Below are 14,405 nucleotides of genomic sequence, written 5' to 3'. Positions count from 1 at the left end.
CATGAATGGAGCTCTGTCTATGTCTCTGTACCTTGAAACCTGAACTCAGCCATTTGACCTTTTTATTATGTGATGTGTGTTTGGAGATAAAGGTGGTGATGACAGAGACAGGCTGTTTCTAGGATGATCTTATTTTGCTGAGGGGCATCATTCTTTATTTTGATCAACTTTTATGCTTAGAAACCACATGGGTTGACAGGAATCATATGAAATAATTAAATAGCAGTTTCTTAGTATTTGCATATGTAGGTATGTATGAAAGTGTTAGTTGCTCAGCCATGTCCGACTCTTTGTGACCCCATGCACAGAATATTAAAATAGGACTCTGTGTTTAGTTTCAGTTTTAGCAGAGGATCCGCACAATTGCACTCATCTCACACGCTAGTAAAGTAATGCTCAAAATTCTCCAAGCCAGGCTTCAGCAATATGTGAACCGTGAACTTCCTGATGTTCAAGCTGGTTTTAGAAAAGGCAGAGGAACCAGAGATCAAATTGCCAACATCTGCTGGATCATGGATAAAGCAAGAGAGTTCCAGAAAAACATCTATTTCTGCTTTATTGACTATGCCAAAGCCTTTGACTGTGTGGATCACAATAAATTGTGGAAAATTCTGAAAGAAATGGGAATACCAGACCACCTGACCTGCCTCTTGAGAAACCTGTATGCAGGTCAGGAAGCAACAGTTAGAACTGGACATGAAACAACAGACTGGTTCCAAATAGGAAAAGGAGTTCATCAAGGCTGTATATTGTCACCCTGTTTATTTAACTTCTATGCAGATTACATCATGAGAAACGCTGGACTGGAAGAAACACAAGCTGGAATCAAGATTGGCGGGAGAAATATCAATAACCTCAGATATGCAGATGACACCACCCTTATGGCAGAAAGTGAAGAGGAACTCAAAAGCCTCTTGATGAAAGTGAAAGAGGAGAGTGAAAAAGTTGGCTTAAAACTCAACATTCAGAAAATGAAGGTCATGGCATCCGGTCCCATCACTTCATGGGAAATAGATGAGGAAACAGTGTCAGACTTTATTTTTTTGAGCTCCAAAATCACTGCAGATGGTGACTGCAGCCATGAAATTAAAAGACGCTTACTCCTTGGAAGGAAAGTTATGACCAACCTAGATAGCATATTCAAAAGCAGAGACATTACTTTGCCAACAAAGGTTCGTCTAGTCAAGGCTATGGTTTTTCCTGTGGTCATGTATGGATGTGAGAGTTGGACTGTGAAGAAGGCTGAGTGCCGAAGAATTGATGCTTCTGAACTGTGGTTTTGGAGAAGACTCTTGAGAGTCCCTTGGACTGCAAGGAGATCCAACCAGTCCATTCTGAAGGAGATCAGCCCTGGGATTTCTTTGGAAGAAATGATGCTAAAGCTGAAATTCCAGTCCTTTGGCCACCTCATGTGAAGAGTTGACTCATTGGAAAAGACTCTGATGCTGGGAGGGATTGGGGGCAGGAGGAGAAGGGGACAACAGAGGATGAGATGGCTGGATGGCATCACTGACTCGATGGATGTGAGTTTGAGTGAACTCCGGGAGTTAGTGATGGACAGGGAGGCCTGGCATGCTGCGATTCATGGGGTCGCAAAGAGTCGGACATGACTGAGCGACTGACCTGATCTGATCTGATCTTGACTCAAAACAAAGCATAGCCAATAGCCCTGTGTTCATAGTGTTAGAATTCCTATTCAGGACTGCAGAGGAGGTGTTGAACGTCAATTTTTTGCCTCTTCTTAGCCAGTATCCTCCTTGAGGAAATAAAAGTCATGCTGTTCACAGTGAAGTCCTGGAGACCAGTGAGATGCATCATCTAAACCAGATGTTCTGAATCTAAGTTAAACAGACATGAATCCATTATATATTTTGATTCATGCATGGACTTCAGAGTTTAACCATGTATTTTCACTCCTATTTTTTCTTTACTATGATAGAAGACATATAACATAAACATACCATTTTAGGCATTTGTAAGTGTACAATTCAGCAGCATTAAATACACTCATAATAGTGTATAATCACCACCAATATCTATACCCAACCTTTTTCATCATCCCCCAAATATACACTGTACTCATTCACTCTGAGTGAGTGTATGTGTGTGTGTACTGGTTCCATTTCTGCACAGTTTTGTAGCTATGTCCTAGTTTCAGGAACCACTGCTTTACACATTTCTTGGTGTTATTGTTGGCAATAAATGGAAAAGTGGATGAATGGCCAGCAAATCTAGGCTGCCCTAAAGTTCTTACATCCTGATAATGTAAATGTAAGTGCCACTTTGAGCCTCCTTCTCCCTCTGTGCAACCAGGAAGGAGCAAGCTGAAGGAGCCCAGTTAGTAACATAGAAAAGATAAACCCAGCTAGTTCTTTTAGAATCTTATTTTATTTCCACTATTTCTAAACTGTATAATCTTATAGAATTTCTTCCTCTTTGCAAATAATTTAATTTTAGGAAAATATATGATCAAGTTGGGTTTCTTAAAGGGTTTGTAATTTTTTTTTGAAGGTCCCCTTTTTTTCGTTTTTCCTTCCAGAACTCACTAAAGAGGTCACCATAGCTCCTAGTTGTTTCTCTGCTGGTTTTCTGGATGGTGAGGGGAGTTGGCCATAGAGGAATGACTTTATAGATTATATTCATCTCTCCTCTGTCACTGTGCATCAATGTAAGGGTAGGAAATAATGGGGCAGAAAAATACCCCTGGCCTGGGAGCCAGAGAACCTCAAAGTCCCACATTCTAGTTTTGCAGCCTTCAGTGACTTGACTGTCTTATTAACCTTGGTAAAAAAAAAAAAAAAATAGCCTCCATGTGGTGCCATAACTGCCTCAGAAATGTATGGAATTGTAGTTAATAATCATCAGACAGTGTACAAATTTTTATTATTTTTTACTGAGGTGAAATTCATGTGATGTGCACAAAAATTATCCTAGATTCACATCTCAACTCTTCCGCTTCTTGGGTAAATCACTTCATGTCATCTAAAACTCATCCTCCTGTAGTGAGTGGAGATGACAATAAGGATTTCTGTCTCACAGATACTTAGAATATTTTTCTGTGGGTGTGCTATAAGGAATACATTTGACACCAGTGTCTGGCTTAGAGTAAGCCTTCAGTAAGGGGAAGCTATAATCACCATTTGGAGAAGGCAATGGCAACCCACTCCAGTACTCTTGGCTGGAAAATCCCATGGACGGAGGAGCCTGGTAGGCTGCAGTCCCAATTGCCTGAAGTACCTCTGTCCTCCAAAAATGGAATCAGATTCTTAAAACACTGGATATGACTCTTCAGTCTGATTCTCTATAGCATCTTTTGCTCTTATGCTCAGCAAATGGGATGCTTCTGTCATCTCCTCTCTTGCCTGGGGAGACATAAAGATGAAAACCGAATAGCATTCAGCCCTGTGCTGCTTTGGCCTCCTTTCCCTCCGGGTGGTATCATGGCAGCCTGTAATCCATATGGCGTTTTCTGCTGTCTGCTACTCCGGGAGGGGTTCAGAGAGACTGGAGGCAGCATGATGAAGTGTCACCTGCCCAAGGATTGTGCTTATTGCACAAAGCTGTGAACCTCACAGAGCTACAAAAACCTCTTGCAGTGATTGATTTTGTTTAAAAATTTTTTTGTATTTTTTTTTACGCCTTAATGTTTTTCCCCTTTAGACAGAGCACATGCTTTTAAAAAATTCTAATTGTATGTTTGTCTAATGGTGTGTAATTATATATCAAGTAAATATGTAATTATGGAGTACTTTAAATTAATATTATTTACTTGATCGATTTAATGATTCTGAACAATTGGTGTATTGTGCTAAGAACAATTTAGCCAGCTTTTAGCTGAGACTCATTATAGATACTGACATTTAGTATTTGTAGGGGTGACATATAATTTCTAAAAGGTTTAAAAATGCTGCCTGAATACTACTTGAGAAAATAAATTTTCTACACTTTTACATAGTCATAATCTAAAAATACAACAAAATTGATTCACCATTGCTTCTTCAAGATCTTTTACACATAGACAAAGATAAATCATATTATAAGAAGAGATTACCACATAGGGTTCCTTCCTTGGTTCTTTCATTTGTTCATTCACTCAGCAAATACCTACTGAGTGCCTGCCATTGGACTAGCGTGTGGATTCTGTACTTGGGTTACAAAAACAAAAAATGGTCTCTCTTCTCCTGGAGCTTAGTGTCTAAATGGGGGGATAGATATAAACACTTAATTTGAATACGGCTTGTCAGTTAGCTGGCACTTATGTGTTTATGTCATGCTCCTTAATTCTTACAGCTGCCTTGTAATGCCCATTTTTACTTCACACACAAGAGACTTGAGTCTTGGAGAGGTTGCTGCTGCTGCTGCTGCTAAGTCGCTTCAGTCGTGTCCGACTCTGTGCGACCCCATAGACGGCAGCCCACCAGGCTCCCCCGTCCCTGGGATTCTCCAGGCAAGAACACTGGAGTGGGTTGCCATTTCCTTCTCCAATGCATGAAAGTGAAAAGTGAAAGTGAAGTCACTCCGTTGTGTCCGACTCTTAGCGACCCCATGGACTGCAGCCTACGAGGCTCCTCCATCCATGGGGTTTCCCAGGCAAGAGTACTGGAGTGGGGTGCCATTGCCTTCTCCGCTTGGAGAGGTTAGCACCTTGCCAAAAGTTAATTAGGTAGTAAGTGGTAAAGCTAAGGTGAAAACCCAACCTGTGGGCTTCACCGTGTTGCTCTGATGATCAGGATGACTAAGCATTTCTGCCTGTGAGTGTTAAGAGAAACTGTCAGAGACAGGAGAACACTTGAACTTGGGCTTTGTATTGTGAATAGAAATTTACCAAGGGAAGGAAAAACATCACAGACAGGAAGCAGCTTGTATAAATGTACATTTTGCAATTCCTCTGATGGCAGATCTTTTCTTCCCAATTATTCTATTTTTAATCATTATTTCCATACCTTGAGAGCACATCAATGGGGAATCTCTTTGAGGATAAAGAATGGGCCAGAAACAGCCTTAAATCATATTAGGTGAAAGCAGCAAGCTTTATGGAGTTTAAATTGACAGAGGCTCAACACTGGCTACCCTGAGTTGTTCGGTAGCTTTATTAGGTGTTTTGTCTATTTTGTTTAATAAAGATAAATTGCACCTGTCATTCCCAAAGGTCTAGGATAATTAACAACCTGGAAAGTCTTCTGATGCCACCTATGATCATTTTACAGGAAAAAAAGTTACAAACTAACCAAAAAGAATGGGGTTTTTGGCATCCACAGAGAGAGAAACTCTGTGTTTGCTTTCGGGTGTCAACTCTAGACAGCACAGATAATTTCCCACCCATATTTTGACTAGTTACTATATGGTTACTAGAAAAGCGTGAACCAAACAGGTTATTCCTACCTCTCTTTCCCTACTGTTAAATGTAAAGAACTGGGGACATATGGGTTTTCTTAGACCAGTATTGTTAGTGTTGCAGAGCACTTTTTAATGACAGCGTCTGTAAAAGCCTGTTCCTTTGACCAGAATTCCCTGTCTCAATAATGGCACCTCCCATCCTTTTATCCAGCCATTCAGGTGGGAAATCTGGCAGTCATTTTTGTGTCCTCGGTCTGCACATCCCCGTCTACACTCATGCACTGCCACCCTCTGATTGATCACTAAGTCTTGTATACAGGCATTCCACTTCCTGTCTATTTTTTAAATTCCTCAAGTCTTTGTGTGTCCTACTACCACTCATCTAGCCTAAGCCACCATCGTTTCTTACTTAGATTCCACTTACAGCCATCTGACTGTTCTTTCTGACTTTGTCTTTTGTCATCTATATCCTTTCTTCATACTGAAATCTAATAAGAGTTACTTTCCTTCTTAAATATTTCTCTCAGTTCTTAACAAGGCCTTGTATGATCTGACCCTTCAGTCTAAACTTTTGCCCAAAAGGGTTTTATTCATTTTTTTCAAACATAGTTGGCTCTATCTGACCTTAAGGATTTGCACTACAGTTACCTGATTAAAAATAATAATAGTGATAGCCAGTATTTGTTGATCATTTTGTGTGTGTCAAATACTGAGTTAAGCCTTTGAAATATAGTCTCATGTGGTAGCCACAATCCTATAAGGTAGGTATGTGATTATCATTCACAATATTTTATGGAGAAAGGCTTAGCGAGGTCATTAAAGAAAAGTGAAGGTGTTAGTCATTGAGTCATGTCCGACTCTCCTCAGTCCATGGAGTTCTCCACAGGCAAGAATACTGGAGTGGGTTGCCATGCCCTCCTCCAGGGGATCTTCCTGACCCAGGGATCGAACCCAGGTCTCCTGCATTACAGGCAGATCCTTTACCATCTGAGCCACCAGGAAAGACCAGAGAGGTCATTGAGAAGAAAAGTGAAAGTGAAAGTAGCTCGGTCATGTCTGACTCTTTGCCACCCCATGAACTGGAGCCCTCCAGGCTTCTCTGTTTTCATGAGTTTGCCTAAATCTAAGCTTTTCCCTACCGAGACTCGTGCCTAGAATTTTGAGGCAAATAACAGTCTCAGCCAGTATACTGTTGCAGCAAAGTGACTTACATTCAGAAGACCTTGGTTGCAATCCTGGTGCTAACCAGTGGTGTGACTTTAGATAAGACGACCTCTGAGAGTCAGTCTTCTCATGTGCAAAATGGGAATCGTATTAGTACCCATCTTACATGATTTTTCAGATCAGAGCCAAGCAGAATTCTACATATGTAGTCAGTGTTCTATAATGTGCTAAATGATTGTATGTGTTAAATGAATGAAAATGCCAGATATCACCCCCATGGAGTTGTGGGTTCCTTCATTAAAAGAGAAAGAAATAAGACCCCTGAAAAAGCCTATCTTTGGCTTACTCAGCAGCACTTTTTCATGTTTTCACTTTTATCAGCTTGGATACAGTTAAGGGTAGTGCAGGATTTATAATGTAACCCTATAATTAAGCATCTAGTAGGCAGATCAAAACATTTTGTACTAAATAGAAGTTAAATTCAGTGTAACCCCACAGAATTTTTAAAAATCCAAATAGGTAGTTTAAATCATCCAGTTTAATTTAAAATGTATTTCAAACTGTGTTTTCATACCATTTACTGAAACAGAATTTTTAAAGTAAAAAAAATTACAAGATTAAACTCTTCTGTGTTTGGACCCTGTTCTCAACTCTTCCCGCTGTGTCACTTCCAGAAGTTGTTTGGTGTGATACCTGCTCATGGAGAGGGAGTTGCTTGGGAATTCATTCTTTTCTGCTGTGTTCCTTTAGGTCTCAGAATGCAGTTGGCCCATCAGGCAGGCCCCCAGCCTGCACAACCTCTTTGCTGTGTGTCGGAATATGTATAACTGGCTACTACAGAATCCCAAAAACGTCTGTGTTGTCCACTGCTTGGTGAGTAACCTTTTCATGTTGCTGATGTGGCTGTCGTGTTTGCTGGTTTGGTTTGGTCAAATACAAATGGCCTTATATAGACTAGTGAGCAGGTAATGCTTATATTGAATAAACATTTATTAAGAACCTCCTTAGAAATTACATGATGTAAGGGTTATAAATGAGGGGAACGCATTGTTCTTGCCTTAAAGCTTGAATGCCAATGGGAGAGGCAGATATGTATACAACCCCCATAGCACAGAGCCTCTGAAATATGCTATTACTAATATAAAAGAGGTAGAAACAGGAGCTGTGGATGCCCAGGCAAAAATGCCAGAGTTTTGGGTGAATAGAATTGACATAAGCATATTGGAATATTTTATTCTCTTACCTTTATGTTTGAATAAAAACAAAATTAAAAGACATTTATGCCCTTGTATGCAGTCACATAGATTGATGATATTTTAGCAGTTCTAGTGGGACTGATGATTTTTCTGACCACTGACCTCCTAGAGTCCCTTTACTCAACCTTCCCTCTGGAGGGCTTTTGCGTATTGCTTTAAACTCAACTTTAGGTAAAGTCTTCTTTTTCACAATATGGACATTCAATTATATATCTAAATATCTTTGGTGGCATTTAATGTACCGCATCATCATGACCTGGTGACCTGCCTGTTTTCCCACTAGACTACAAGCATCTTGTGGGCAAGAACTGTGCCTTTTTTACCTCTGTATCCCAGGTACGAGAGATAAGAATAAGTGATGGACTACGTGAAGAAAGGAGCACAAAAGTGAAATCTGAGCTCAAGTATTAGAACTATTCATTATGTTGATAAACTTTAGGGTATATATTTTGCTATAATCTTAGTTGATGACTTTTCCCCTCTTTCTTAAGAGTCAGTTGGCTAAAAAAGGGATGAAAGCTGAGAACATTTTTTCTTCTTTCCATTTCACATCCCCAAAGTCTTGGTAATAAAGGAAAAACACTTGGTGTTCATAGCAGTTTAATGTGAAAGGCCGAAGAGTTTTCCTTTTAGAGGCAGAACAGATTGTTTAAAAGACAGATTATTTTAGAGACCAAGCAGCCTTTAGGCACTTTGGTGATTTTTCTCTTCACTTAGAAACTTTCTAAAAGTTCAACAAGCCTAGGTCTGGTGGCTTTGTAAGAGGAGATGGCTTGAGAGAGACCAGAGGCTCCCAGTTCTGATGATACAATCATGACAAATAAAAACCCAATGAAAGAAGAAAAAAAAAGAGGCAGACAAAGAGTTAAGACCCTATAGTCTGCTCTCCAGGCTTTCATGTGTTGGACATGTATGAGTTGGAAGTCTGCACTAAGTCTTCAGAAATGGAATTGAAGCTGGAGGTGGGAGCACTTATTTTTATTCTATATACTCCTTTTTTTATTATTATTAAAAATAAGCACATGGACTTCCTTGGTGACACAGTGGATAAGAATCTGCCTGCCAATGCAGAGGACATGGGTTCCATCCCCAGCCCAGGAAGATCTCGCGTGCCGCAGAACTTAGTTGGTTCAGCTAAGCCCGTGAACCAAAACTACTAAGCCTGCACTCCACAAGGGAAGCCACTGCAATGAGAAGCCCTCTTGCCACAACTAGAGGAAGCCTGAGCAAAGCAGTGAAGACCCAGCACGATCAAAAATAAATAAATAAATAAAATTTAAAAGCATATATTCGTCTTTTAATTAAAAAAAAAAAAACAAATAAAACTTTTAAAAGACCTGGATAGCAGATAAAGGGAGCGAACACATATCTAAGAGCCATGAACCTGTTAAAAGAGTGTCAGGAAGACTAAATTCTAAAATTCTAGAATTAAGATTGAGAAGTATGTCTTTTAAAAAAACTGTCCTTGGAGTAAGGACAGCAACAAATGCTTGAGGCACACAGTAAAACTGTCAATCCTTTATTCTGTTCCTTCCTCAGGGGAACAGATGTCAAGCTAGAAAGGGAGGGACAATGATAATTAAGACAAAGCTGAGAGGTAGTGAGATAGTAAATTGCATCACAGTACTTAACAATAATCCTCTCTCTAGACTTAAATTATGTGACAGAATGCTAAAAGCACTTGGAGAAGAAAATATGGGTTCCTTATATGTTATCAGGAAACAGGAAAAAGAGTGCCAGGCAGGCAAGGAAAGGAGGTTTTTTCCCCAAAAGACAGAGGAGTTGACCTTGAAAAGTTACAGACTGGTGAGCTTGATGGTGATTCAAGGTGAAATTCTAATACAATTTTTGCATAGATAATTTTAAACTCTTAGAATAAAGAAGTCCATGTTGATTCATTATAAACCTACATGTCAAAGCAACTGAACTTTTGGAATAAGACTAATAGATTAGTAGAGGTATTTCCCTATTTCTTATATTCAAGATAGAAAAATTTGGGCTAAATTGTTATACATTTAGTTAAAAATTGGCTGAATATTGCTTCCAAAGAAGGGTGATTAATGGATCAGCATCTTCCCAGGAAAAGGTTGCATTTGGTTGTCCTTTTAATTAACAACTTTGAAAATGTGGAGGTAAGCTTATCAGCTTTCTCAGGCTAGGAAGGTCACATAATGAATCTGGATCTTAGAAGTTTTTACAGGTTAATAGAAACCACTAATGTGAAATTAAATACAGGATAAATGTAAAGTCCTGAATTCTGGTTCTTAAAGATTAAGTATATTTATCTATTATCACATCATCTGAAAAAGGGCTCACAGTTCTACTGGATAGAAAGATCAATAAGAGCTTATGGTATGATTTAGCTTGCCTTTAGTTTAGTGTGGGACTATGTTAATAAAAGCATAGTGTTCTTACCACACAAAGGAAAATGGTATTTCCTCTCTAGTTTGGTCAGAACACATCTTATATCTTGCATTTCACATCTGGGCAGCACATTTAAGGCTGTTGTTTTTAAACTGGAGTCTGTTCAGAGGAAGTCCATCAAATGATGATCTCTCTTAAAATGAAACATCAAATGAGGAAGAATTGAAGAAATGGTGTGGTAGTCAAGATTCTCAGAACTGATGGGATGATACAGAGATACATATACAAGAGGCAATTTATTATAGGAATTGGCTCAAGGGATTCTGGAAGCCTAGAAGTCCCACAGTCCACCTGCTGGAAGATGGTGGATCAAGAAAGGGAGTAGTAACATTTAGTCTATGTCCAAAGACCCGAAAACCGAGGAGGCCACTGGTGTTGGCTCAAAAACCAAGAGTTCCGATGTCCAAGAACAGAAGATGGAGGTCCCAGCTTAAGACGACAAAGAAAATTCTTCCTTCCTTTGCCTTTTTGTTCTGTTTGGGCCCTTGGTAGATTGGGTGATGCCAGCCCACTGTGGTGAGGGTATATACCTCTACTCAGTCTACTGATTCAATGCTGATCTCTTGCAGAAACGCACCGCCCCACCCCTGACACCGAACCCCCGGGCACACACAGAAATAATGTCTTACCAGTTCTCTGGGCATCTCTTAGCCCAATCAGTTGACACGTAAAATTAACCATCACAGATCAGGCGTGTTTTCAACCTGGAAAATAGAAAAGTTGATTGAGAGTATTTCAAATATGTGAAGGGTTGTCCTGGGAGAAAGGAGTAGGTTTCCTCTTTGTCCTGACAGAAGGAAGAACGAGGATCATTGAGTGGAATACATTGCAACTTCAACATACTCAGTATAAGGAAGAACTTGGAGTTCTTCCTGAAACAGGATGATCCCTGTCACTTAAAGTATTCTAGAAGAAGCTGGCTTACCATCTGTCAGGAATGTTACTGCGTGCATTCCTTTACCAAACATGGTTGAATCACGTGAAACTTCTTTATTTTATATCAATCTGAGAACATACTTTGGATAAAATGTACACCAGGCATAGTCCAACAAGCAGTATTTGCCTAACCTGAGAACTCTTTACCTTCACCCTAAACTGAGAGACCTCAACTGTTCTCATCCTTCCAGTCCAAAGTTACTTTGAAGACTAGATTATTTTTCAGTAAGTAAGTACAAATCAAATTTATATTGCTGGGTTTCTTAGGTTAGCAGAGTCAATCATATCCTAAGAACAAGCCTTCCCTTGCTGCTTTGTGATTTAAATAATTGGAACAGATTTTGGTTTTCAAGTGAACAATTTTTGAATTGATGAGTACCTCCAATTAGGTCTTCTCTCCTCCACATCCCACCCCCGCCAGACTTCCCACCCCGACATGTGGGAATCACACTGCAGGTGCTGAGTTGCCTGACTGGCGCATATTTGTGACAAGTTTATACATTTTCTTTGATAGGATGGACGGGCAGCATCATCGATTCTGGTTGGTGCTATGTTCATTTTCTGTAATCTCTACTCTACTCCTGGCCCAGCCGTTCGATTGCTCTACGCAAAGCGACCAGGAATTGGACTTTCACCATCCCACAGGAGGTAAAGTCAGCTCTTGGCACAGGCATGGTCTAACTAGTATCATGTCCGTAAAAAAGATAAAGATCTTTAAATAACTGACATATTATCTTTTCTTTAGTCAGAGTGTCTTGTTTCTCTTATTTACATTGTATCTTTTTGCTTCCTTTTGGATTAAAAATTGCTTCTGGAGACTTCCCTGGTGGTTCACTGGTTAAGACTCCCTGCCTCCAGTGCAGGAGGCATAGGTTCGATCCCTGGTAGGGGAATAAGATCCCACATGTCATGCAGTATGGCCAAAAGACTAAAAAAATTGCTTCTGATGATAAATTCTGACTTTCCCCCCAAAGCCAGCCTTCAGCTGATAACAAATTTAATCTGCTAGATCAAATATTGAGTAAAGTGTAAAGCTCCCGTAAACTTTTTTTATTTAATAAATATCTCACTATGAGATCTTTGGAGGGAAGTACAGCAGTGTCATTAGATAAAAGCTTTCCTAAATCATTGGCAACATTTCTCTTTTGCCAGTTAATGTTTAAGGGACTAACACAGTAAATTTTTACTGTAGGTTAATAACATATGACAATAAACTTTATAGCAAATCGATTGCTTATTTCTTCTGGTGTTGTTGCCACCAACAGAATGTCAGTCTTGTGTTTTAGGTACCTGGGCTACATGTGTGACCTCCTAGCAGACAAACCCTACCGCCCTCACTTCAAGCCTCTCACAATTAAGTCGATCACTGTCAGTCCAGTTCCTTTTTTCAACAAACAGAGAAATGGATGTCGCCCTTACTGCGATGTACTGATTGGAGAAACCAAAATATATACAACCTGTGCAGATTTTGAACGAATGAAGTAAGTCGTGATGCCTTTCTTCATTTCTCCTTGTGAACTGCTCCATTCCTGTGTAAGTTGGATCCTATTCTTCCTTTGAGGACTATATCATTGTGAAATGGCCGGTAATTTAAAAAAAATGTTCAACATAGGTGGTAATCATAGAAAAGCACAGTGAAATCAAGGGATGCTGTAGCCCCCTTCAAGTGGTGATACAAGCTAAGGGACTCACATGAGTTATAATGAGGGTTAAGAAAGTGGTGTGGGCACAAGGCCTGGACATTAAAGGAGATGACCTTGATAAGAATTTGTGAGGACAGTGGAGGAATTGGAAATGAATGAGGTTTCTATGTGAGCAACTAGGTGGATGGTGATGTAACTAAAATGTTTCAGAACCTATTATAAAGAGCAGGTGCCAGTGGGAAGTGGTAGGGGATGTGGAGAAAAGGGACTGTGTGATAACAGGAAGTGAAGTTAATTTGAAATAGATTGAATTTCAAGATTGCTATACAAGACCTTCACAGAGTATTTCACTGCTGTTTCTATATTGATCTCCATTGAAGTTTTTGTTCTCTCTCTCTGTTCTTACCATAAAATTACAATTAGGGAAAGGTAAATACATTAAGACTACCCATATTTGAAGAGACTGATTTCTGCTAATGGGCAATTGATTGATCTACAAATCAGGATGGGATGAAGAGGGAGGACCTGGCAGAAGACCAGTGGCATCTCATGGCAGAACCACTTTGCATCCAGTTGGCATAGACTGTTCTCCTAACTGTGCTTAAGTTAGGAAATAGTTCCTGGGCTCAGGCCTGCACAAACAGATGCTTTGACCAGTCACAGAGGACTATACCTGTGAATCTATGTTATTGTGCCAAATTAGACTCTCTTTCAGTATGTTTTTGTCTCTGTTTAAAGGGAATACCGTGTCCAAGATGGAAAAATCTTCATTCCTTTGAGCATCACTGTGCAAGGAGACGTGGTTGTTTCCATGTATCACTTGAGGTCAACAATTGGAAGCAGGCTACAGGCTAAGGTATGGTTTCAGAAAGAATCATGACTTAAGCTCAGCTGACCCTTTAACAGGAGCATTTCAGTATTTTTTCTGTATCACGTTGGGCTTGAATAACTTCTGGTTTTAGAGTTAGAAAAAACATTTAAAGATTACTTACGGAAATGACGTATATGTCCATCAATAGATGAATGGATGAAGATGTTGTATACGCATATATACATACATACAATGGAGTATTATTCAGATAAAAACCGTCAAATAATGCCATTTGCAGCAACATGGATGGAATTAGAGATTATCATACTAAATAAATACCATGTGCTGTCACTTATTTGGGCTTCCCAGGTGGCACTAGTGGTAAAGAACCCGCCTGCCAGTGCAGGAGACATAGGAGACTCGGGTTCAATCGCTGGGTCAGGAAGGTCCCCTGGAGGAGGGCATGGCAACCCACTCCAGTATTCTTGCCTGGAGAATCCTGTGGACAGAGAGGATACTGGAGGGCTACAGTTGATAGAGTCACAAAGAGTCAGACATGACTGAAGCGACTTAGCATGCACACACACATCACTTATATATGGAATCTAAAATATGATACAAATGAGCTTATCCACAAAACACAGACAGACTCATGGAGAGAACAGACTTGTGGTTGTCAAGGGAGAGAGGGAGATGGATTGGGAGTTTGCGCTTAACAGATGCAAACTATTGTATATAGAATAGATGAACAACAGTGTCCTACTGAATACCACAGGGAACTATATTCAAAACCGTGTGATAAACCGTAATGGGAAAGAATATAAAAAAGAATGT

At 39.8% G+C, this 14,405-nt stretch overlaps 1 protein-coding gene across 3 annotated transcripts in view; it reads left to right on the top strand.

The window, feature by feature from the left end:
- Positions 1-14,405, top strand: part of DNAJC6 (DnaJ heat shock protein family (Hsp40) member C6) — a 178,616-nt gene that overhangs the window by 123,977 nt on the left and 40,234 nt on the right. For all 3 annotated transcript variants that reach the window (XM_061411711.1, XM_061411712.1, XM_061411710.1), the window contains exons 5-8: positions 7,252-7,374; positions 11,632-11,765; positions 12,404-12,598; positions 13,499-13,616. In XM_061411711.1, coding sequence (XP_061267695.1) covers positions 7,252-7,374; positions 11,632-11,765; positions 12,404-12,598; positions 13,499-13,616 — 570 coding nt within the window. The remainder of the gene's footprint in view (positions 1-7,251; positions 7,375-11,631; positions 11,766-12,403; positions 12,599-13,498; positions 13,617-14,405) is intronic.

This window comes from Bos javanicus, chromosome 3 (assembly GCF_032452875.1).
Source record: "Bos javanicus breed banteng chromosome 3, ARS-OSU_banteng_1.0, whole genome shotgun sequence".
Lineage (NCBI taxonomy): Eukaryota > Metazoa > Chordata > Mammalia > Artiodactyla > Bovidae > Bos > Bos javanicus.
Note: the sequence above shows the minus strand (reverse complement) of the source record. Positions and strands in the feature narration are given on the sequence as shown.